The 25,206-nt window shown below is 48.0% G+C and overlaps 1 protein-coding gene and 1 pseudogene across 2 annotated transcripts in view; both read left to right on the top strand.

Moving 5' to 3' along the window:
* LOC144275109 (uncharacterized) overlaps positions 1-25,206 on the top strand; it is an 807,364-nt pseudogene that overhangs the window by 272,656 nt on the left and 509,502 nt on the right. The gene's annotated exons all lie outside the window — the stretch shown is intronic.
* Positions 8,606-15,813, top strand: LOC144274863 (E3 ubiquitin-protein ligase TRIM11-like). Its single transcript, XM_077833963.1, has 4 exons — positions 8,606-8,770; positions 10,079-10,101; positions 10,186-10,286; positions 15,290-15,813. The coding sequence occupies exons 1-4, from the start codon at positions 8,606-8,608 to the stop codon at positions 15,343-15,345; spliced, it is 345 nt and encodes a 114-aa protein (XP_077690089.1). The 3' UTR covers positions 15,346-15,813.

Below are 25,206 nucleotides of genomic sequence, written 5' to 3'. Positions count from 1 at the left end.
CATGCTCACAGCAGTCTGGCTGGACCTTCAGCCAGGACCACTCCCCCATTTCAGTGATGCTTCATTTGCCTTTCAGACGTTGTTGATGCTGTGAGTAGAGATGCGGGGACAGAGGTGATTTATGTCTTCTGTTCCTCATTTTTATATCTTTTCTCTTCTTTGAGAATCATCCCCAGCTGGGATTCAGATGACAGCCGGTCTGTTTACACAGAAACCTCCAGCTAAGATGTAAATTTCTCGCTCAGACCCTTCTTCCTGCCAAAGAATGGCCGCTTTACCAGGTGATAGGCACGAACGGTAGGCAAGTTCCCTGTTCCCAGTGACAGTCCACGGGAATGGGGTGCCTCTGTCTCTTAGGGGTTTGGACCCCAATTTCTGGGAGTCCAGTACTAATGAAATTCTTCCCTGCATGGGCCTAGCATGGAGCTCAAGGGGCGATTCACTCCTCACGGTTTCCTTGCTAACAGGTTGGTCGCTCGTTCACAGTCAATATGGACCAGGTCAGGCGAGTTTGTTCAATTCCCCACCTTTCCAGAAGGCTGCATTTTATTGCCTCCAGTGGCAAACCCAGCACAGCGGCCCGCTATTTATGCAGAGGGAGTGATAATTAGCATCCATTTCTATGAACTGATCATTTTCCAGAGCTCCGTGAACAGACGTTCAGGATGCACAATGTGCTGATGTCAATGTCTGCAAAATTCACCTAAGTCTTTAGACATGTCAACACAGCCCATGTTTCATTATGGTACCCCAGTGCACTTGGCTGTTCAGAGCCATCGCTCCTCATCCCAACCCCGGCTAGACAGCAGTGTTACCCTGGCTCAGCGGAGGGCAGCGGCGTCTATTCCCTCCAGAGGTTACAGCCATTGGGACCCAGCCTGTGAGCCGATTAATCACTCTGAGGAGGACCTTACTGCACTGAATTTGATGGAAGTACTAGCGGAGTAAGCGACTGCTCAGGGTGAGTGGCGGGTTCGCAAGCTGGATGTTAAGGTATCGATCCTCATGCTGATTTTGGCCTCTGGCACAGAAACAGTCCGTGATGAGAATGAAAGGACAGGCCCCTTCTCCGCAGATCCCAGGGCCAGGGTCGCAGGGCAATCCGCACACAAGGCGGAGCGAGGCTCCGAGCAGGGCTGGCTGATCCGCGTGCCGCGGTGGGAGGGTGGGAGCAGATCACAGCGTGACCGGTGCCGCCTGTCCGCACGTGGCCCATTGGGGGTCCTCCCGTTACCCATCTGCAGCCTGAGCCTGGTGCCTGGAACGAGCCGCTGTCTCTCTGGGGCTGCAGCAGTGACAGAGTGCGCGGCCCAGGGGAGCACCAGTTCCCTCGCTCCCTCCGCGACGCTGCAGCAGGCGGGGACCGCAGACACCAGGAGGCGGCAGCCGCAGCAGCGCTCCACGCTTCGCTCCGACTGACTCCTGGGGGGGATGACGTCACTCCCGCTGCACAAAAACTACATCCCCCAAAATCCCCTGTGCCAGGCACGCTGGGCGTCCGCCTGCGACTGACCCAGAGATCTGGAGGTGGGGTCGACTGGGTTCGGCGGACAATGGCCTCGGGCAGATTGGGGCCTATGGCAGGGCGGGATCGGACCAGCTGGGCAGCCAATGGTAGGGCAGGGCGGGGTGCGCGCGGCTGGGCAGCCAATGGCGGGCGGGATCGGACCAGCTGGCAGCCAACGGCAGGGCGGGGCGGGGTAGATTTGAGGGCGCGCGGGGCGAACAGCATAATAAAGCCTGGCCCGGACGAGGTGAGTCCAGGCAGGGGCAGCTCCGGGTGTGGCTGGGGCTGTGCGGGGGGCGGGAATCTGAGCCGGGGCGGGAGGGGCTGAGTGGCCCCAGTGCCCGCCTGCAGGTCCCAGTGACTCCAACCAGGTGACTCCTGATTTACAGGGGACGGTGTCAAAGCTGCAATGGCGCGGAACTGCGTTTTAGTGACCTAAATTCTTGCAAAATAAAACCGATCCTGTTCCCCGGAGGTAGGGACCGTATTTCAGTAACGGGAGCAGGCTAAGAACCCCCTGTTACTAACCTGGGCTGGCTGTTTAACAACAGTGAAGACCCGGGACAGACCCTTCCGAAGAGGCCCAGGAGAAGGAGTTTTCCCACCGAGTGCAGGGGCCTGAGGACTTTATCACTGAGAACTGATCAGTAACACAGTGTCATTAACCCATTCTGGCCCAAAATCTTTTTCAACACTAATAAGGAACCAGAACAGTCAATTCTGAAGTGGCTCAGAGGATGAAATGTATGCGTGTAGTGCAGTCCCGTGAGCACAGTGTTTTAGCCGTGAGAACGGTGGAGCAGAATATTGTCATTAACGTGTTCTGGCCCAGAACCGTTTTCTTAAAACAAAAAGGACTCGGAGGGTTCCCAAGTGGCACAGCAGACAAAAATGTTTACATAAACCCCATTATCTTGAGGGCAATATTTTAGCTGTGAGAACTGATTAGTATCACTCTGTTCCTGCCCAGAATCATTTTTTAAACAGCAATAAGAACCCAGAGCATGTGGTTCCGAGGCAGGACAGGGAAGAAAATGATGCACAGAATGCCAGGAACCGAATAACGCTATGCCTCAGCCAACCGTTTCCAAACTTGCATTCAAGTGCCCATTTGGGGCAATAAACCTCTTTTTGAATAGTACCACCCAACGCACTCTTCTGAGGGCTGGTCTACACTACGGTGTTAGGTCGACAAATGCTGCATTAGGTCGAATTTATCTTGTGTGTGTCCACGCTACCGAGCCCTTTCCGCCAACTTAAAGGGCTTATAAAACAGATGCCTGTACTCCACCTTGATGAGAGGCATAGTGCTAGAGTCAACATTCCCAGGTCAAATTAGGGGTAGTGTAGACACAGCAATGTGCAATGCAAGGGCATATGCCTCTGGGAGGCGTCCCAGAGTGCTCCAATGTGACCACTTTGGACAGCACTTTCAACTTCCTTGCACTTCAGCCAGGTACATAAGAACTTTTGAATTTCATTTCCTGTTTGATCAGTGTGGAGAGCTCACCAGCACAGCTGACCTTGCATGCCCAGGGCTGCAAACACACTCCAGCATGGAGCACACAGGAGACACTGGATCTGATTGCTGTGTGGGGAGAAGAGTCTGTGCAGGCAGAACTCCGAACCAGCAGAAGAAACACTGACATCTATGCCAAAATCGCACAAGGCATGGGGGACAAAGGCTACACCAGGGACACACAGCAGTGCCATGTAAAAATAAACGAGTTCAGAGAAGCGTACCATTGTTCACCCACCGGGAGGTTCCATGGTCTTTCCAGATCCTCTCTCAAGATGTGTTGGAACCACATCTTCGTCCACCCAGTCATTCCACGGTAGACAGCAAGGTGACACACACACCTCGTGTCTCTGCTTTTCCTGGAGCAACGCTAACACTTTTTCACCCACTGAATAGCAAGGGTAAGTGCAGCGGGAAACTGAAGCTCACACAGACTTCATGAAAATATCAGACAATTCCCGCTTCATCACACCTCTTCCCCCTTCAAGACTGAACTGAGCAGGGAAGTTCAAACCCACAACTGGTACCTGTAGGTGCCAAAACTAATTCCCCATCCCCTTGGTAGCTTTTCTACCGGGCAATTTTAAGATTCTTACAGCAGTTTTTAATCAATCAACTTGACAGTTTTCATAGCACAGTTCAAAACAGTCTCACATCCTCCCTTAGGTCTTGTCTGCTAGATTACACAAGTAGGATTCACATGGAGTGTTTTCATGTTGTCCTGGGTACTTTTACCACCCCAGAATAATTGGATTTGAAACTGGGATGGGGTCCTGCCACTACCTCCTCCCCTTCTTCCAGGGATTGAGGATGTCAATGAACCCACATTCCTCCACCTTGGCTACAGCCTGGGGCACCCTTACACCTAAATTGGGCAGGGGGTGAGCTCTGGAACATTTAGGAGGAAATAAGTTGCAAATATTTAACTCTGAAGGTTGTTCGCTGCTGGAATCCTAGAATGTCAGGGTTGGAAGGGACCTCATGAGGTCATTTAGTCCAATCCCCTGCTCAGAGCAGGACCAATCCCCAACTAAATCATCCCAGCCAGAGCTTTGTCAAGCCTGACCTTAAAAATATCTAAGGAAGGAGATTCCACCACCTCCCTAGGTAACCAATTCCAGTGCTTCACCACCCTCCTAGGGAAAAAGTTTTTCCCAATATCCAACCTAAACCTCCCCCACTGCACCTTGAGACCATTACTCTTTGTTCTGTCATCTGCTACCACTGAGAACAGTCTAGATCCATCCTCTTTGGAACCCCCTTTCAGGTAGTTGAAAGCAGCTATCAAATCCCCCCCTTCATTCTTCTCTTCTGCAGACTAAATAGTCCCAGTTCCCTCAGCCTCTCCTCATAAGTCATGTGCTCCACACCCTAATCATTTTTGTTGCCCTCCGCTGGATTCCTTCCAATTTTTCCACATCCTTCTTGTAGTGTGGGGCCCAAAACTGGACACAGTACTCCAGATGAGGCCTCACCGATGCCGAATAGAGGGGAACGATCACATCCCTGAATCTGCTGGCAATGTCCCTACTTATACATCCCAAAATGCCATTGGCCTTCTTGGCAACAAGGGCACGCTGTTGACTCATATCCAGCTTCTCGTCCGCTGTAACCCCTAGGTCCTTTTCTGCAGAACTGCTGCCTAGCCACTCGGTCCCTAGACTGTAGCAGTGCCTGGGATTCTTCTGTCCTAAGTACAGGACTCTGCACTTGTCCTTGTTGAACCTCATCAGATTTCTTTTGGCCCAATCCTCTAATTTGTCTAGGTCTCTCTGTATCCTATCCCTACCCTACAGCGTATCTACCACTCCTCCCAGTTTAGTGTCATCTGCAAAGTTGCTGAGGGTGCAATCCTCATTAATCATTAATGAAGATATTGAACAAAACCAGCCCCAGGACCGACCCTTGGGGCACTCCACTTGATACTGGCTGCCAACTAGACATGGAGCCATTGATTGCTGCCCTGTGATCTAGCCAGCTTTCTATCCACCTTATAGTCCATTCATCCAGCCCATACTTCTTTAACTTCCTGGCAAGAAGAACAATTGACCAATCTCCAACTCACTGGACCCTCAATTCGGAGGAAAAAATAGAAAAAAACAAAGGGAAGGAAAGAGGCAGAACAAACCAACCCAGTAAAAATGAAGTCAGAGTCTCACCTGAGGCACAGGTTTTTAGTGTGGGTAATTAACCACTGGAACAACCGGCCAAGAGATACGGTGGATTTTCCCTCCCTTGGAGACTTTAAATCAAGATTGGATGTCACTTTCTAAAAGATCTGCTTTACCTCTACCGCAGATTATGGGTTTGATGCAGGAATCACTAGGTAAAATTCTCTGGTCTGTGTTATGCAGGAGGTCAGATTAGATGATCATAATCGTCCCTTCTGGCTTTCACATCTGTCAGTGTGCAGCAGATCTTTTAGAAAGGCATCTCGTGACAATCTAAAGACTTGATGACAAATGCTGCCCTTTCCCTTGGGAGGCTGTGCCAGTGGTTTGTTACCCTCACTATTAAAATGTTGCCTAATAAAAAGTAGAACTCATTACATGAAACTGATCACTGAAATGCTCATATTCCCACAGCCGTGGCCCGCCCTCTGAGAAGGCTATTGGAAGAAGCGTTTTGTCCCATCTGTCTGGAGTATTTCAGCGATCCAGTGAGCATGGACTATGGGCACAACTTCTGCCGAGGTTGTATCACAGAGTACCATGAAAAATTGGAAATTGAAGAAGCGGGAGTTTTCTGTCCACAATGCAGGAGCAAAGTGAAGAAAGAGAAATCCCAGGCCAACAGGCAGCTTGCCAGAATGGTGGAAAATATCCAGCAATTAGGGATAAAACCTGAAGACCTAAAAAAACAGACGGTCTGTAGGGAGCATGAGGACAAACTCAAGCTGTTCTGTGAAGATGATGGTGAGGTGATCTGTCTGCTTTGTGATAAAACCCAGGAGCACGGATCTCATACGCTGGTGCCCATCGAGGATGCTGCACAGGAATACAAGGTAGGAAACATTTATTTCTAAATAGTCAGAGAAATTAAATCACTGCAGGAGAAGTTTAATTTTCAAATGACATGGAGTTTAGCCATGACAGGTAGGAGTCTTCTAAATATACTGGGTGAAATCATGGCCCCATTGAAATCAATGGAAACTCCCAACGGACCCACAATGGTACATAGGAACCTAAGTCCCAGTTTTAGGTGCCACTGTGATCCCCAAAGCCCCTTTATTTACCTGAAGTGGAGCAACTTCAACAGCAGAGACTGAGTGAGCCCCTCATAAGAACGGCCATACTGGTCAGACCAAAGGTCCATCTAGCCCAGTATCCTGTCTTCTGACAGCGGCCAGTGCAAGGTGTCCCAGAGGGAAAGAACAGAACAGGCAATTGTTGAATGATCCATCCCCCGTCGCTCATTTCCAGCTCCCTGAGCCCCTTCCACAAACGCCAGTGCTGAGCACTCCATCTGCCCCTCTCCCTAACCTCGCAAGGCATGGCAGAGCGGTGCTGGGAGGCGGGCAGAAAATCCCCTCCCTGAATCTTGCAGCTGGCTGTTTGGGAACCGAATAGGACAGCTCTGCAGAGAGCCCCGGGGTCACTCAGATCAGCTCTGTCTGTGGCAGGCCTGGGGACAGAGCCCAGGTCCGCTCACTGCCAGGCCTCGGCTTGGCCAGAACCCCCTCCTTCCTGCCTCTCATGGGCTCTGACCCACTGCAGCAGAATTCCCCAAGCATTGTTTTCCCCACAGGTGACAACGACATTGAGCTTCTGAAGAAAGCAAGGGAGGAGATTTGAAAGCTGGAATCCAAGGAGCAGAATAAACCGAAAGACTGGAAAGTAAGTGACCACGGTTTGGTTTAATCTCTCATTTCATTGAGGTGTTTTAAAGAATTTACAAGAGATAAACATAGACCACACCAGCATAGCATTAAAACAACTAAAGAAACCCTGTTTATTATTAGTTATAATAATACCATAAAAACTTTGAAAATAACCCTGTTTATTATCAGACTTTAATTCCAGAAAATGTTCTTCCTGAGGAGTATGGAGGGGAACAGCAGCAGAACATTAGCAGATCTACATGGCACTTAACAATAATGAGCTGATTTACACTGACTCAAAATGCAAATGAGGTCCAGATAAAGCCATGTTTTATTTATCTGCATTTCTATTGCAGAAGCCCCTTCTGGATCAAGCCCAGTCGTTCTCGCAACATCTAGGAAGGCAGAGGGCCAGACTCTTCCCTGTCTCGCATCTTGCGTCAACATTTACACCAGGGCCAAATCTGTGTAAAACGCTGCCATTCTGGTTTAGTTGATTTTACACTTCCTGTGCTCACTGGGACAGCCCTGCTCTCGCTCATACCAGCTTTCCACTGCTATAGCCCCATTAGCATGGATAGGGTTACCCCTGATTTACACTGGGTCAGTGAGAGAGGAATCGGCCCAAGTGAGTCCAGTGGAGTTAGACATGTTTAGGGGAAGTCTTTCTGCACCACACTTAAGGCTGAAACACCATTTCAGTTTAAAGCTGCCATTCAAAGTGCTCTACAATCCCCAGGCATCCTCAGATTGGTTTGAAAATTGCTGTTTGTTGAGGGACCAGAGCAGAATACATGGGGCAAATTTAGGGGCATTTGATCAAGGGATTCTGGAGACTGCATCCCTCACCCCCATAGGATGACCTGTTTTTTAGATTCTAATTCTTTCCCATCTTTCCTTTTATGGATATTTTGCATTTCCTGGTGAATATCTAGTGTAATGGAAGGAGAGGGGTGGGGGTTGCTTTTTCCCAAATATGAGTTTTGGGTTGGTTGTCTCAAGTGAGGGCAGAGTTAAGGATGTAATGGTTACTTGAAGATGACTCTGGCCCTGATTCTCAAAGGGACTTAGGTGGTACAACACCAAAGCTTTAGGCACCTGGAAAATCACTGGCTTAGGGGCTTCAGCTCCCAGTACAACAAATGGGGGTAGGATGGTGCCTCTCTTATAACTTTTAGCGCAGTGGTTAGAGCATTCACGTGGGATGTGGGAGATTTTCCCCTTGGCCTGAGAGGCAGAAAGGATTGGAACAGAGGAATCTCGTACCTCTCAGGAGAGTCGTGGGGGGGGGGGGGAAACAGGGGGGAAGGCAAGTCTCTTCTGTTGAAATTGTTCCACTGTGTGTAAGTACTTGTACAGTCATTGGGCCAGAGTGTAAAAGAGAATGGGTCTATAGCCCAGCGGTTGGGGTATCCACCTAGGAAGTGGGAGATGCAGAATCCATGCCCCTGCTTCATTGACTCTTTAATTCTTTACTCAGAAGTTATGGGCTTGATGCAGGAATCCCTGGGGGTAATTTTCTGGCCTGTGCCATGCAAGGGGTCAAACTAGATGGTCACAATGGTCCCTTCTGGCCTCAAAATATGAATCTATGAACGTACATTGAAATCTAATGCACTTCTCCCAAAATGGCCTTATACACTTGCTAATTCTGCTGATATTTATGAGTTTGTTTGTTTCTTTTATTCCCTAAAGGAAAGAGTAAAGTGCCAGAGACAACGAATCTCGACTGAATTTGAGAAACTGCAACTGCTTCTGAATGAGTAAAAGAAACACTTTCTCCAGGGACTGGCCGAGGAGGAGAGGGAGACTGAAGAAACTAAAAGAAAATGTCACCAAACTCTCCCAGCAAAGCTCCTCTCTGCAGCAGCTGATCACAGAGATAGAGGAGAAGTGTCAGCAGCCGGACGCTGAGCTGCTGCAGGTGAGTTATACAAAGTCCCCCTTTACTTTCGATTTCCCACAGTCATGGGAACAAACACAGACTGTCTCCCCTCCCCCCCGCCCATATTATCGTTATGATTTACTGATTTACTATTTATTTATGTACGGCCACAGATTTACACACCATTAGCAGCAATATTTAGGCTCCCTAAAGTTAGGGACCTAAGGGTAGAATGATCAAAAGCACCAAGTGACTTGGGGGCCCACATCTCATTTTGAAGAAACTTAGGGCCAGATTTTCAGATGTACGTAGATGCCTAGAGAGGCAGATCAGCACCTTGTGAGGTTTTCAAAAGCATCAGACAGGTTAGGCATCCTACTCCCATTGACTGGTTTTACAGTTCCTATCAGGGTACCACCCACCATGCGCTGGATGCTTTCCAGGATCCAGCAAGACACAGCGCCGCCCCTAAAGCAGGGGCAGTCAATAGGCGGACCATGAGCCAAATCTGGACCACCAGACGCTTTTGAACAGACCTCCAAATATTTTTATTTCCGCACTATTATCATTATTGTTGGGTTTTTTTGTTTTTTCTCTTGAGTCTGGACCTTGACTATACCTTGATCAAGAAATTTGGACCTTGACAAAAAACAGACTACCCCTTCCCTAAAAGATTAGCCAATCAACATTCCTAAGTTCTTACTTGTTACCCATCACCATGGTATCAGAGCTCCTCCCAACATCATCCAGTGTCCGCGTCCAGATAAAGTTCTCTCTTCCCACCAGGCAGCAGAGCGGGACTTTGTAATTGGTAGGGCAGTTAGAAAACACATTTTCACAGTAAGAGCAGCACGTTTTATCCAGTATCTGCAGCCTCTAGAGGCCAGTTTTACCATCACTTTTTGCAGTACAGTTGCTGTTCATCATCTGCAGAAATATGAGTCAGACAGTGAATTTTTCTAATCTTGTGATTTATTTTGGCAGCTCAGCACAGTATCTGGAAAATCTGCACAATATTTTTGTGAAAATTAAATTTCTCTTATTGTTGTTTGGAAATAGTTAATACACCATTTAGTGATCCAGTGCACCCCACAGTACCATTAGTGACTGAGTCATGCACATATCTGCACTTCCTGGGGCTGGAGTTGTGTATCAGCACTAATGTAATCATACACCATTCCGCTGTTATTACCTAATTATAACAAATCTTTATTTAACTCGGAGCTGCAGGTGTTTTCCCTTCTGTAAAGCCTCAGGAAACAGAAAATTAACCAGCCGTGCTGTGAACATGGAACAGCTGATCTATACCACACTAACACTTTCTTATTTACTCTTCTCTCCTATTAGGATGTAAAGGGCACACTGGCCAGGTGAGATTCCACGTTCAGTTCACCATGAATTTCTATCAAGCCCATTGCAATGGTACCTGTGCTGAGCATTTGTGTTCTCCGTAGGAGTGAGCAGGTGAGGCTGCAGGGACCAGAGCTCAGTGCTGCTGAACTGAAGAATCCGTACAGAGTCCCCGGCATGATGGACGTGCTGAGGGAATTCATAGGTAAGTTAACACTAACGCAGCAGGGGCTCTCTAGGTTTTCCTATCTGCAACTTGAAAATCACCCATGTTTCCCCATTCCTAAATCCATGTGGACTCTTCCAGCCGAAGGTAGTAAAAGTGCTATGATACATAGAGACCAATACGTTAATACCGGGCCCCCTACAGAAATGGGGCACTTACATTCAGGGACTCTGCCTTTGATGATTTAACATTGAAAAAACCTGTGAAGTACTTACACCCACTCCTGATGTAAATCCCATCACTGCTCAGTCCCCAGGGGCTGGGAGCTGTTAGTTTTACTTGCCGTTCCAAAAGGGAACAATACGTGGTTCTCATATGGAGTTATCCAGCCACAGCTCACAAAGTACTTTACAAAGGAGAAAGTTTTCATTGTCTCAGAGTTCCAGAGGGGAACTGAGGCACAGAGACATGCCCATGGTCAGATCAGAGCCAGGAACGGAACAAAGGTCTCCTAGGCCGTTGCCCTGGACACTGGCGAGTGCTGCCTGCTCCTTTTTTTAAAACCAGTTCTACTTTTCCCTCCCCTTCCTGCGTGTAAATGAGGCGGGATGGAGGGAGACGTGTTGTCGCCGCAGGGGAAAGCCTAAGGTCAGAGTTAGGGGTTTGCACTTCAGTGCCATGGTGGGGAATGTGGTACTATGCATGCTGGAGCTGTTTGGGACTCTCGCAAGGGGGCAGAGTCTGCCAGTGAATGCAATGACTGGGGTGTGCACGTTAAGGTTCGTTTCCCTTCAGACTGTCACTGGGGCACTTCTTTGCACTCGGGGTTTCAGCAAATGTAACTGTTCTGAGTGAGGTTTCAGAGTAGCAGCCGTGTTAGTCTGTATTCGCAAAAAGAAAAGGAGGACTTGTGGCACCTTAGAGATTAACCAATTTATTTGAGCATAAGCTTTCGTGAGCTACAGCTCACTTCATCGGATGCTGAGGTTTTTCTTTGTGGGAAATGCCTTGGTTCCGTCTCTGAAAGGGGTTAAGTGGAAACTACCTTCTCTCTTCTCTCTCTCTCCCTCTTCTCCCCTCCCCTGCCATTAATATTGTTCTCTTGGGAAAACTGCTAAGGAGGAGTCATGGCTGCTGCCTCACAGTGGGGCCTTCTGTGCCCCGCCCCCCCCGCCAGGCTTCCATCATGGCGGGAGCATTAAATGTGGCACTTGAAGTAGTGGCAGGAACACGGGACTGTGAGCAAGTGGCAGCAGCATTAACTGCCCCCCTGCATGATCCCTCAAGTGACCCTTCCCTGAACTTTTGTGTAAATCACTTGGTGGTGGCAGTGATACCAGTCCAAGGGCAGGGGGAATCTGTGCCTTGAAGGAGTTTTAAACCTAAACTGGTAGAATATAAGCTATGTTGGTCCCCACATTTGTACCCCTGAGTTCAGAGTGTGTGTGTGTGGGGGGGGGGGGGGGGGAATTCCCTGACATGGTGGCAGCGTGGTGAGACCATTTTTGAACCAGAAAAACAGACCTTAGATTTGGTCACTTTTTTTTAGCTTAGAGCAGCTGGAGTTTTTTTTTTTCTCTTTGCCTGAGGGCAAAGTGGTTAAGCTGCAGCAAGAGAATTCACAAGCTGTTGTTTTTGTTGTTGTTGTTTTCTAGCTCTTGGGCTAGGCTATAGTAAGGGTAGGAAGGTTAACAAAATGATTTGAAAGTGAAGTCAAAAAGAAATTGGAATTAGCCAGACTGGAGGCTGAAGAGAAAAAGAAGGAACATGAAAGAGCCCTGGAATTAAAGAAGAATATGAGGCTCAAAAGGATGCTCATGAGAGAGCCCTGGAGCTGAAAAGGCTGGAAAAAGACAATGAACTGGCTATATTGGAATGGAAGAAACAGAATCCCAATGCAGAAGGATCCAACTCTCCATATAGCCACCAGTGGGAGCAGTTATGCCCAGCATATGAGGAATCTACTGACATTGCTGAATATTTCATCACCTTTGAGAAACTGTGTACCATCTACTCTACTCCTGATACTCAGAAGATGACTATTTTGGTTGCAAAATTGATTGGAAGAGCTCTGGACATATTCAATAAAATGCCGATTGGTGAAGCTTCTGACTATAGTAAATTTAAGGATTTGGTTTTGAAACAATTTCAAATTGCACCTGACACTTACAGAGTAAAATTTAGAACCCTTGAGAGAGGGGCTGGACTAAGTAATGTGGCTTATGTAAACCAGATGGATCTCTTCGATAAATGGGTCAAAGGAAGAGGTGTAACTAGCTTTGAAGAGCTGTATGATTTGCTTGTACAGGAGCAGTTCCTGACTCTGTGCAATGATGATGTAAAACAGTGTCTATGGGTGTCAAGGTTCCTTCTCCATTCTGAGCTCTAGGGTACAGATGTGGGGACCTGCATGAAAACCTCCTAAGCTTACTTTTACCAGCTTAGGTTGAAACTTCCCCAAGGTACAAACTATTTTACCCTTTCGCCCCTGGACTTCCACTGCCACCACCAAACTTTATCTGGGTTCCTGAAAAAACATAGTTTGGACATATCTTTCCCCCCAGAATCCTCCCAACCCTTGCACCCCACTTCCTGGGGAAGGTTTGGTAAAAATCATCACCAATTTGCATAGGTGACCACAGATCCAAACCCTTGGATCTTAGAACAATGAAAAAGCATTCAGTTTCCTTACAAGAAGACTTTTAATAGAAGTAAAAAGGAATCACCTCTGTAAAATCAGGATGGTAGATACCTTACAGGGTCATTAGATTCAAACATAGAGAATCCCTCTAGGCAAAACCTTAAGTTACAAAAAAGACACACAGGCAGGAATATTCATTCTATTCAGCACAGCTATTTTCTCAGCCATTTAAAGAAATCATAATCTAACACATACCTAGCTAGATTACTTACTAAGTTCTAAGACTCCATTCCTGTTCTGTCTCCGGCAAAAGCATCACACAGACAGACCCAGACCATTTGTTTTTCTCCCTCCTCCCAGCTTTTGAAAGTATCTTGTCTCCTCATTGGTCATTTTGGTTTACCTCATTGGTTTACCCTTCCCTTTATATTTATGACAATGGGATAAGAAGATGGACTCAGCAGAAAGTCTTGCTGCTTATGCTGATCAATATGAGCAGTCCCAGACCGTCAGAGAGGCAGGGCAAATCGGAACAAGATGGGTGGAGGTAGCAGAGAGGAACAACCCTGCTCACAGTTTGGGCAGATACCGGAATGGATGCCCCGAACCAATACCCTACCACCAGGGGCAGCCCAAGGCCCCCCCTACTCCCCAAGGAAAACCCCAGACACCTTATCGTCTCACCACACCATTCTCCAGCAACCCACCTCGCCCCAGTGACCAGTCAGCTGGGCGATGTTTTAAATGTAATGAGCTGGGGCATGTGAAGGCCAACTGCCCCAAGAACCTGAACAGACTGCAGTTCATTGCACCGGGGTCACACCAAAGGTCCTCAAGCCCAGATGCCTCACAGATCCCCCCAGAACAAAGGGAAACTGTGAGTGTGGGCGGGAAGAAGATTATCGCATGGAGAGACACTGGAGCACAGGTGTCAGCTATCCACCAATCCTTAGTGGACTCCAAATTCATCAACCCAGAGGTCCAAGTGACGATTCAACCCTTCAAGTCAGACTGTTTGAACCTGCCTACCAGTTGCCTATCCAGTTGCCTATCCAGTTGCCTATCCAGTACAAGGGCTGGTCAGGAATGTGGACTTTTGCAGTCTATGATGATGATCCAATTCCCATGCTGCTGGGAGAGGACTTGGCCAACCAGATGGGGAAATCCACTTTTGTGTGGACTACCGTAAACTAAATGTTGTAACTCGCCCAGATAACTATCCAATGCCACGCACAGATGAGCTGTTGGAGAAACTGGGATGTGCCCAGTTCATCTCCACCTTAGACTTAACCAAGGGGTACTGGCAAATACCGCTAGATGAATCTGCCAAGGAAAGGTCAGCCTCCATCACCCATAAGGGGCTGTATGAATTTAATGTGCTCCCTTTCACGCTGCGAAATGTACCCGCCACTTTCCAGAAACTTGAAGATAGTCTCCTAATGGGATTGGGAGAATCTGCAGTCACCTACCTTGACAATGTGGCCATATTTTCTGATTCATGGGCAGAACACTTGGAGCATCTAAGAAAAGTCTTCAAGCGCATAAAGGACGCAGGACCCGCTGTTAAGGCTGAAAAGTGTCAAATAGGCTTAACTTACCTTGGACACCAGGTGACTTACCTTGGACACCAGGTGGGTCAAGGAATTATCACCCCCCTACAGGCCAAAGTGAATGCTATCCAAAAGTGGTCTGTCCCAAAGTCAGAGAAACAGGTCCAATCCTTCTTAGGCTTGGCTGGATATTACAGGCAATTTGTACCGCACTACAGCTAAATCGCTGCCCCACTGACCGACCCGACCAAAAAGAAACAGCCAAATGCCGTTCAGTGGACTGAAGAGTGTCAGAAGGCCTTTAACCAGCTTAAAGCGACACTCGTGTCTGACCCTGTGCTAAGAGCCCCAGACTTTGACAAACCTTTCCTAGTGGTGTGGGAGCAGTTTTAATGCAGGAAGGACTGAATCAAGAATTCCATCCTGTCCTGTTTCTCCGCAAGAAACTGTCTGAGAGGGAAAGCCACTGGTCAATCACAGAGAAGGAATTTTACGCCATTGTGTACACTCTGGAAAAGCTACGCCCATACATTTCGGGACGGCATTTCCACCTGCAGACCGACCATGCTGTGCTGAAGTGGCTTCATATGGTCAAGGAAAATAACAAGAAACTTCTTTGGTGGAGTTTAGCTCTCCAAGATTTTGATTTTGAAATACAACACATTTCAGGAGCTCCTAACAAAGTGGCTGATGGAGTCTCCTGTGAAAGTTTCCCAGAATCAGCTGGTTAAAACTGTCCCTATAGTCTAAGTCTTTATAGTACTTGAAATGTGGGAAATAATGTTTAGTTTTTATATAATCAGTAGTATTCTTAGGGGTGCATGTGTCTTATTAACTCTGGTTTCTCCTAGAGCTCCAGGAAGAAATCACATCCAGTGTGGAACAGGCTGTCCAGCACCATCTGTGATTTGGGGGGGGGCGTCATGAATATAGGGGGAAGGGTAGCAACCTTTATATATGCCAGCCCATTCAGTAGCCTAAAATCCCTCCTTGGCAGCTGTACCGGATTGCCTTGCCTGTAAAGGGTTAAGCAGTTCAAATGACCTACGTCCGCATCTGACCAGAAGGACCAAAGAAGATTCCTTCCCTGCCAGATTCAAAAGTTTTGTTTTGTTTTGTTCTGTGTGTTGTTCTCTGTCTGAATGGAGGGAAAAACCAGCAGGTACAATATCTCCTAAAACCATACCTGGAATAATCCATCTAAAACTACAGAATCTGTGAGTAGGGCAAGGAAATGTTTAGCTAGATGCATTAGATTATATCTTTGTTTTGGGGTTGTGAATTTCCCTATGCTAAAGAGGTAGTTTCATTCCTGTTTTTGTAACTTTGAAGCTGAGCCCAGAGGGGGGAATCCTCTGTGTTTTAAATCTTTTTATTACCCTGTAAAAGTTACATTCCATCCTGGTTTTGCAGATGTGATTCTTTTACTTTTTTTCTTTATAATAAAAGTTGTTCTTTTAAGAACCTGATTGATTGATTTCAGTGTCCTGAAGACAAAGGGTCTGGTTTGTACTCATGTTGCTAAAGCAACTGGTTGGTATTTTATTCTCAAGCCTCCCCAGGAATGGGGGTGAAGGAGCTTGGGGGCATAGGGATTCCAAGTGACCCTTCCCTGAATTTTTATGTAAATGACTTGGCAGTGGCAGCGATTCCAGTCCAAGGGCCAGGGGAATCTCTGCCTTGGAGTTTTAGCCTAAGCTGTTAGAAATAAGCTTAGGGGGTCTTTCATGCAGGTCCCCACATCTGTACCCCAGAGTTCAGAGTGGGGGAGTTTACCATGACAGGCCCTCTGGCCATCGCAGAGGTAGTCAGTATCACCAGGATTTCACCATTGGTGTCATTCTCCTGTAACAGATATGGGCTGGCTACAGAGCTTCCCTCTGAGCCACATACACACCAGATATGTTCAGTATAAGCTCCTATAAACCTCTGGCTGAGGTTAGGGTAATTTAAATATATTACACACTGCGCCACCTAGTGGCTGAACCGTACAATACAGTTTAGCATTCCATTACAATTGGTAACCAGCATCAGGCTGCCTCAGGGTCTCTCCAGCAGCAGCCCACAGGATACACTAGTCACACACGCACCCTTGGGAGTCAAGGTCTCTTCCATTCAGACTAGCTCCTTGTTAGCACCTCTAATTACTACTGGCAGCATCTTTTTTCCTTCAGCAAAGGAGCTCTGGGAAATCATGGTGGCTTTTCCCTTCTGCAGCTGGCATCCCTGCCTCAGATGGCCATCTTCCACCCAATGGGCCTGTACCTCTGCACCCATCTCCGCACTATTCTTGTCTCCAGCCGGCTAGTGTAGCTCGCTGCCCAGCTGCTCTGTTTTCTGGAGACACTGCACCTTCTCTCTGGCATAATTTCAGCTCTTTCCACAAGGCCTCTGGGCTCTCCTGCTTTGTATGCGTCTCAGAGCCAGCTTCTTTCCACACTTGACCTTAAGCTGGTTCTGGAGCTCAGTCAGCTCCTTCTGCAACAACAAACACTGCTGTTTCCTGGTCGCCTTCCAGTGCTGAGACGGGCCAGGTTCTGCTCCCGCTGGATGGCTTGGGCTGAGATCCAGTCCTTTGAGCAGCACATCTCCTCTAGCTCCTGCCGGGGCTCAGCCTTTGGGCCTGCAGGGTGTTCAGCTTTTCTTCTAGCTCTCTCCAGTCCATTAGCGGGTGGGTTTGCTGGGTAGCTGTAGAGGACATGGCCACTGCTGCAGCTTCCCTTATAGCCAGATTCCCTCTGTATCTGTGCCCATTGACATCCAGCCCTTCATTGTGTGATCAACTTGTTCCCCTAAAAAGCCTCCCGGGACACCCACGGCCTCACTCTGCTCGCCTGTGTAAATGCAGCTTCCTGGTAATTTATTGCTGGGCTCTCTCTTATCTCACACACCAGCGCTCTCAGCAAGCACCTCTGCCCTCTCCTGAGCCCTCAGCTTTAGTCTTCCTAGTTCTTTATCTCCTTCCAGAAACTGTTCCTTCCCCTATCATAGGATATGTCCACATTTGAGCTGCGACACTATTCCCAGCTCACATAGACGTAGCTGAGCTAGCTCCTAACAATAGTCATGTGGCAGGGTAGCGCGGGTGGCAGCTTGAGTACAAACCCGCCCGGACTCCCTTGGTACGTACTCAGGCAGCTGGCCCGAGCTGCCCATACTACCCATGCTACACTGCTACTTTTAGCGCTCTAGCTTGAGCAGAGTTAGCGCAGGTACGTCTACATGAGCTGGGAATCGCACCTCCCAGCTCAGTTGCAGACACCCTCTGTTTCAAGTTCTCCAGGTTTCTTCCTTCTAACCGGTGTGGCAGGGTCCTGGGTCCCAGCAAACCCTCCTCTAGTTTCCCAGGCACACTAGTCATGTCCTGCAGCCCTTTCTGGGGCCCTCCTTCGCAAGGCCTAGGGCTTGTTCAAGCCCTTTCAGTTTTGGCTCCTGAGTAGCTTTCCTTTTGTATGGCTCATTTTCTACCTTGGCTGCCTGCAGCTTGGCTGTCTTGAGACTGTTGTTCTCCATCTCCCTGTTGCATTACTCCTCCCTTGGCTGAACGATTCCGGTCTCCAGGTGCTGCTTCTCTAGGGCCAGGGCTCCTTGACCAGGGGTATTGGCAATTTCAACTGTTGCTTTCTCCCTGTGCTGTGGTACCTGGCACTTGGTACATTCAGCAGCTGTGAGTTTCTCCTGCATTTGAATAATCTCACCAGTCCTTGGCTCATGTGGGTGCTGGAGCTTTATCTTTAAAGCTGGGCTTCTTAGAAGCTAGAGCAGAATTTCTCCTGCTGAACACCATGTTCCATTTTCAGAGCCTAGACCCATTTGCTCTCCGTAGCCACAACCTGGTATTTTCTCTCCCACTCTGGGAGTAGCTCCTTCTGCCTGTCCTCTGATTACCGGGTTCGCTCTTGTTGCTTGGCCAGTTTCAGTAAGAAAACTCGCACCTGGGTCTGCAAATTATAGATTTGTTCAATATCCCTATCAGAGCTCTGATCCCACCTATCTCTTGGGACCACCAGAAATGTTAAATCACATTTAGCTTCTGCCCCAGCTCCCCTGGCCCAGAGAGCCTGCTGTGCACTAGAGCTGCTGGTTGGATCATTTTCCAGTGGAGTGTTTTCAGGCTCCTGGAGAAAGCTACTCAAACACCCAAGCTTTGAGTCTGGGAGCGATGCTAAGGTATCCCTGGTAAATGGTGGCACATCTGAAACCCATGGCTGGCCTCTTCCTCTGATACTTATACCCTGCTTTCTTAGCTCCCCATTTTACCCAGTCCTAGAAACTCTCACTGCCCCACCGCAACATCAAAATCCAAAGTTCTTGGAGGGCAGCATCTTTTACGTGTCCCTTTTCCCTGCAAATTAACCTTGTGGGGTTGCTCTTCCCAGCCCAAAATGGGGTCCCCACAGTCCTGGGCCTGACCTCCCCATGGCAGGGTGTCTCTAATAACCTGGAACTCCCCTGTTCTGTGAGTGCCCTGGAAAAATGGGCTAATCTCCCCACCTTGCTTCTGGAGGCAGCCCCATCTTATGTACCCATCCCACCCATGGTCAGTGCACAGCATTGGACCATCTTCTGCAGCATCTTCTCTGCCGCTGTTTGCGGTGGTGTCTGTCAAGTCATTGGCCTGCCTCAGTGCGTTGCTGTGCATATCTGGGCACTTCCATCAATGGGATCTGGAACACCCATGGCTGTTCCTGGGCCTCCAGACACCAGCTTGGGAGAATGAATGTCCCACTGGCATGGAAGGTGTCTGTGCCGTGTTACTTTGTCATCCCGCCTTGACAAGTCTCAGAGCTGGGGTGACAAAGGTTGGCTTGCAGGGTTTGTGCAACAGCATTAAACACAGCTGTGTAGACGTTGTGTCTGGGGCTGAAGCTTGGGTTTGAAGGCCCCGCTCCCTGGGCTTCAAAGCCCCAGCTCTAGCCTACCCCGAAGGTCTATATGGATATATTTAGTGCTAAAGTGTGAGCCCCACAAACCTGAGTCTGAGGACCTGGCTGTGGGACTCACTGCTGTGGGCTGTGTAGAAGTCCCAACCCTCTGCTCAAAGCAGGAACAATCCCGAACTAAATCATCCCAGCCAGGGCTTTTTCAAGCCAGGCCTTAAAAACTTCTAAGGAAGGAGATTCCACCACCTCCCTTCGTAATCCATTCCAGTGCTTCACCACCCTCCTAGTGAAAAAGTTTTTTCTAATGTCCAACCTAAACCTCCCTCACTGCAATTTGAGACCATTACTCTTTGTTCTGTCCTCTGCTACCACTGAGAACAGTAGAACCATCCTCTTTGGAACCCCCTTTCAGGTAGTTGAAGGCTGCTATCAAATCCCCCCTCATTCTTCTCTTCCTCAGACTAAACAATCCCAGTTCCCTCAGTCTCTCCTCATAAGTCATGTGCTCCAGCCCCCTAATCATTTTTGTTGCCCTTCGCTGGACTTTTTCCAATTTTTCCACATCCTTCTTGTAGTGTGGGGCCCTAAACTGGACACAGTACTACAGATGAGGTCTCACTAATGCCGAATAGAGGGGAATGATCACGTCCCTCGATCAGCTGGCAATGCTCCTACTTATATAGCCCAAAATGCCATTAGCCTTCTTGGCAACAAGGGCACACTGTTGATTCATGTCCAGCTTCTTGTCCACTGTAACCCTTAGGTCCTTTTCTGCAGAACTGCTGCCTAATCATTCAGTCCCTAGTCTGTAGCAGTGCATGGGATTCTTCCATCCTAAGTGCAGGACTCTGCACTTGTCCTTGTTGAACCTCCATCAGGTTTCTTTTGGCCCAATCCTCCAATTTTTCTGGGTCTCTCTGTATCCTATCCCTACCCTCCAGCATATCTACCACTCCTCCCAGTTTAGTGTCATCTGCAAACTTGCTGAGAGTGCAATCCATGCCATCCTCCAGATCATTAATGAAGATATTGAACAAAAGCGGCCCCAGGATCAAACCTTGGGGCACTCCGCTTGATACGGGCTGCCAACTAGACATGGAGCCATTGATCACTACCCGTTGAGCCCTAAGATCTAGCAAAATTTCTATCCACCTTATAGTCCATTCATCCAGCCCATACTTCTTTAACTTGCTGGCAAGAATACTGTGGGAGACCGTATCAAAAACTCTGCTAAAACTCTGTGTCAAGGAATAACACGTCCACTGCTTTTCCCCTCATCCACAGAGCCAGTTATCTCGTCATAGAGGGCAATTAGGTTAGTCAGGCATGACTTGCCCTTGGTGAATCCATGCTGACTGTTCCTGGTCACTTTCCTCTCCTCTAAGTGCTTCAACATTGATTCCTTGAAGACCTGCTCCATGATTTTTCCAGGGACTAAGGTGAGGCTGACTGGCCTGTAGTTTCCCGGATCTTCCTTCGTCCCTTTTTTAAAAGATGAGCACTGCATTAGCCTTTTTCCAGTCATCCAGGACCTCCCCTGATTGCCATGAGTTTTCAAAGATAATGGCCAATGGCTCTGCAATCACAGCCGCCAACTCCTTTAGCACCCTCGGATGCAATGCATCCGGCCCCATGGGCTTGTGCTCATCCAACTTTTCTAAATAGTACTGAACCACTTCTTTCTCCACAGAGGGCTGGTCACCTCCTCCCCATGCTGTGCTGCCCAGTGCAGTAGTCTGGGAGCTGACCTTGTTCGTGAAGACAGAGGCAAAAAAAGCATTGAGTACATTAGCTTTTTCCACATCCTCTGTCACTAGGTTGCCTCCCTCATTCAATGAGGGGCCCACGCTTTCCCTGACCACCTTCTTGTTCCTAACATACCTGAAGAAACCCTTCTTGTTACTCTTAACATCCCTTGCTATCTACAACTCCAAGTGTGATTACCTGATTTCACTCCTGCATGCCTGAGCAATATTTTTATACTCCTCCCTGGTGATTTGTCCAAGCTTCCACTTCTTGTAAACTTCTTTTTTGTGTTTAAGATCAGCAAGGATTTCACTGTTAAGCCAAGCTGGTCGCCTGCCATATTTACTATTCTTTCTACACATCGGGATGGTTTGTTCCTGCAGTCTCAAGGATTCTTTAAAATACAGCCAGCTCTCCTGGACTCCTTTCCCCCTCATGTTATTCTCCCAGGGGATCCTGCCCAACAGTTCCCTGAGGGAGTCAAAGTCTGCTTTTCTGAAGTCCAGGGTCCATATGCTGCTGCTCTCCTTTCTTCCTTGTGTCAGGATCCTGAACTCGACTATCTCATGGTCACTGCCTCCGAGGTTCCCATCCACTTTTGCTTCCCCTACTAATTCTTCCCGGTTTGTGAGCAGCAGATCAAGAGCTCTGCCCCTAGTTGGTTCCTCTGACACTTGCACCAGGAAATTGTCCCCTACACTTTCCAAAAACTTCCTGGATTGTCTGTGCACTGCTGTATTGCTCTCCCAGCAGATATCAGGGTGATTGAAATCTCCCATAAGAACCAGGGCCTGTGATCTAGTAACTTCTGTTAGTTGCCGGAAGAAAGCCTCATCCACCTCATCCCCCTGGTCTTGTGGTCTATAGCAGACTCCCACCACAACATCACCTTTGTTGCTCACACTTCTAAACTTAATCCAGAGACTCTCAGGTGTTTCTGCAGTTTCATACTTGAGCTCTGAGCAGTCATACTGCTCTCTTACGTACAATGCAACTCCCCCACCTTTTCTACCCTACCTGTCCTTCCTGAACAGTTTATATCCATCCATAACAGTACTCCAGTCATGTCCCACCAAGTCTCCGTTATTCCAATCACATCATAATTCCTTGACTGTGCCAGGACTTCCAGTTCTCCCTGCTTGTTTCCCAGGCTTCTTGCATTTGTGTATAGGCACTTAAGATAACTTGCTGATCATCCTGCTTTCTCAGTATGAGGCAGGAGTCCTCCCCCTTGCACTCTCCTGGTAGTGCTTCCTCCTGGTATCCCACTTCCCCATTTACCTCAGGGCTTTGGTCTCCTTCCCCTGGTGAACCTAGTTTAAAGCCCTCCTCACTAGGTTAGCCAGCCTGCTTTCAAAGATACTCTTCCCTCTCTTCGTTAGGTGGAGCCCGTCTCTGCCTAGCACTCCTCCTTCTTGGAACAGCATCCCATGATCAAAGAATCCAAAGCCTTCCCTCCGACACCATCTGCATAGCCATTCGTTGACTTCCACGATTTGACAGTCTTTACCTGGGCCTTTTCCTTCCACCGGGAGGATGGACGAGAAGACCACTTGCACCTCAAACTCCTTTATCCTTCTTCCCAGAGCCACATAGTCTGCAGTGATCCTCTCAATGTCATTCTTAGCAGTATCATTGGTGCCCACGTGGAGAAGCAGGAAGGGGTAGCGATCTGAAGGCTTGATGAGTCTCGGCAGTCTCTCCGTCACATTGTGAACCCTAGCTCCTGGCAAGCAGCAGACTTCTCGGTTTTCCCGGACGGGGCAGCAGATAGATGACTCAGTCCCCCTTAGGAGGGAGTCCCCAACCACCACCACCCACCTCCTTCTCTTGGGAGTGGCGGTTGTGGAACCCCTTTCCCTAAGAGACTGCATCTCATGCCTTCCAATTTGTGGAGTCTCCTTCTGCTCCCTTCCCTCAGATGTATCATCTAGTCCACTCTCCGCATTAGTACCAGTGGAGAGAACATGAAAACAGTTGCTCACCTGTATCTGCATTACTGGTACATGGATGCTCCTCTTTCTTCTTCTGGAGGTCACATGCTGCCAATTTTCTTCACGGTCCTTCTGTCCCCACTGCGCAGCCTCCTCTGATTCCTCAGAATGTTGTTCCCGTAGAACCAGATCCTGACATCTGTCCAGGAAATCTTCATTTTCTCTTATGCAACACAGGGTCGATCCTTGTTTCTCCAGACCTTGAACCTTCTCTTCCAATATGAAGACCAGCTTGCACTTTGTAGAGAGAAAGTCGCTTCTGTCCTGTGGAAGAAAGACAAACATAGCACAACCTGTGCAGGTCACAACAGCTGAATGCTCACCATCCATATTACCTTCCTTCTATGAGCTTCCTCAACTCTTGCAGTCACTACACAGAGAAGCAAAAAGAAAAGGAGTACTTGTGGCACCTTAGAGACTAACAAATTTATTTGAGCATAAGCTTTCGTGAGCTACAGCTCACTTCATCGGGTGCAACTTATGCTCAAATAAATTTGTTAGTCTCTAAGGTGCCACAAGTACTCCTTTTCTTTTTGCGAATACAGACTAACACGACTGCTACTCTGAAACCTACACAGAGAAGCCTGCAAGATGAAAGCCTCAGTGGGCTCTCCCCAGGCGAACTCCCAGTCATAGAATCATAGAATATCAGGGTTGGAAGGGACCTCAAGAGGTCATCTCGTCCAACCCCCTGCTCAAAGCAGGACCAATCCGCAACTAAATCATCCAGTCAAACTCCCTCTGTTAGCCTCTCTGCTGGTTCACAACTGGCTGCCTTTTTATAACACTCAGGCCCACTCAAGGCCAACCTGGAACAAAGCACTCCCACTCCCTTGATTACATTGAACTCATTAGCACTACAAAAGTGATCTTTCCTCCCTTCTCGTCAACTGCTGAGAATAGCCCACTTCCACCTTAATTGAATTGGCTCATTAGCATTGACCCTCCACTTGGTAAGTCAACTCTCATCTTTTCATATGCTGTGTATTTATACTTCTCTACTGTATTTTCCACTCCATGCATCTGATGAAGTGGGTTTTAGCCCACGAAAGCTTATGCCCAAATACATTTGTTGTCTCTAAGGTGCCACAAGGACTCCTCATTGTTTTTGCTGTAAAAATAGTGATTGATTGGTCTATTTCCTTGAAATTAGTGATTGAACCTAATTTCTTGAAGAGCTAGCTGAGCAGAGTATGTGGGGAGGCCCATCACATGGCCTTGCTAGGATTATTTTTTTAAACATGCTTTATGAATATTTTCAATGTAATAATTCAGTTTTGAAGCTTTATTTACAATATACCATTCATGGCAGTGTGCCCTAAACTTACCTTGAATATTTCAAAATAAATATCCTAAAATTATCTTTTGATGGATTCATTTGTGTTTTTGTCCAGTCTGCTGGTGTCTAGGTGGCATGGGCTGTTGAAGCTATTTGTTTTTCCTGGTTTTTAAAATTTCCCTGTGTTAATCTAAGAATAGATAATTTTTCCCTAAAATTTCCTTCAGAAATATCTGCATTCCTTTCCCTATTTCTCTCTGAATTATGTGTAATTACTGTGATTTCTTATCCAATCTTATTGTGTTATTACTTGGGAAAATATGTTAGCAAATAGGTTAATATACAACATGGTTTTTATTATCTGACAAGACATAAAAGTGTGTTGTCAGTCACAATTTACAGCATGAAGTGTCATGGAGAGATTGCAGGCAATGTTCATTTTTAAATGTCTAACTATGAGTGGGCTCCCCCATCAGTTCCTGCAACCCCTGGCTGGCAGACCTCTGCGGGAATTAAGCGGCCTGCAGTCTGCCAGGGAACCTCCACCAAGTGTCTTTATTACTTTTTATGGTGCATCACAGCATAGCAGCAGTTATGAGGAGCCCCCTTCCTGCTCCCTGGTTCAGCCTTTTATCCTGCTGCTTTCTTCTCAGCGCTGAGCTAGTGACCTCACCAGGACTCGCTCCCCACAGGGAGCGGGGAGCCTCCGGACAGCAGTCTGGCTGGCAGCATGGAGCAGGGCAGGCTCAGCCCAGCTCAGAGCAGGAAGCCTGGGCAGCAGCTAGGCTGGGAGTGGGGCGGGGCATCCAAGCTCCAAGCACAGAGGGCACAGCCAAGCTAGGACAGGGGAGCCTCAAGGCAGCTGG

This window comes from Eretmochelys imbricata, chromosome 14 (genome assembly GCF_965152235.1).
Source record: "Eretmochelys imbricata isolate rEreImb1 chromosome 14, rEreImb1.hap1, whole genome shotgun sequence".
Taxonomy (NCBI): domain Eukaryota; kingdom Metazoa; phylum Chordata; order Testudines; family Cheloniidae; genus Eretmochelys; species Eretmochelys imbricata.
This window is presented reverse-complemented; position numbering and strand designations above follow the sequence as displayed.

Bases quoted from the DNA above. Each gene is read 5' to 3' on its own strand.
- LOC144274863 (XM_077833963.1), top strand. From the start codon at position 8,606: ATGAGTAAAAGAAACACTTTCTCCAGGGACTGGCCGAGGAGGAGAGGG. The intron at 8,771-10,078 runs GTGAGTTATACA...CTCTCCTATTAG, and splicing joins CGGACGCTGAGCTGCTGCAG to GATGTAAAGGGCACACTGGC. The intron at 10,287-15,289 runs GTAAGTTAACAC...GGTTTCTCCTAG, and splicing joins CGTGCTGAGGGAATTCATAG to AGCTCCAGGAAGAAATCACA.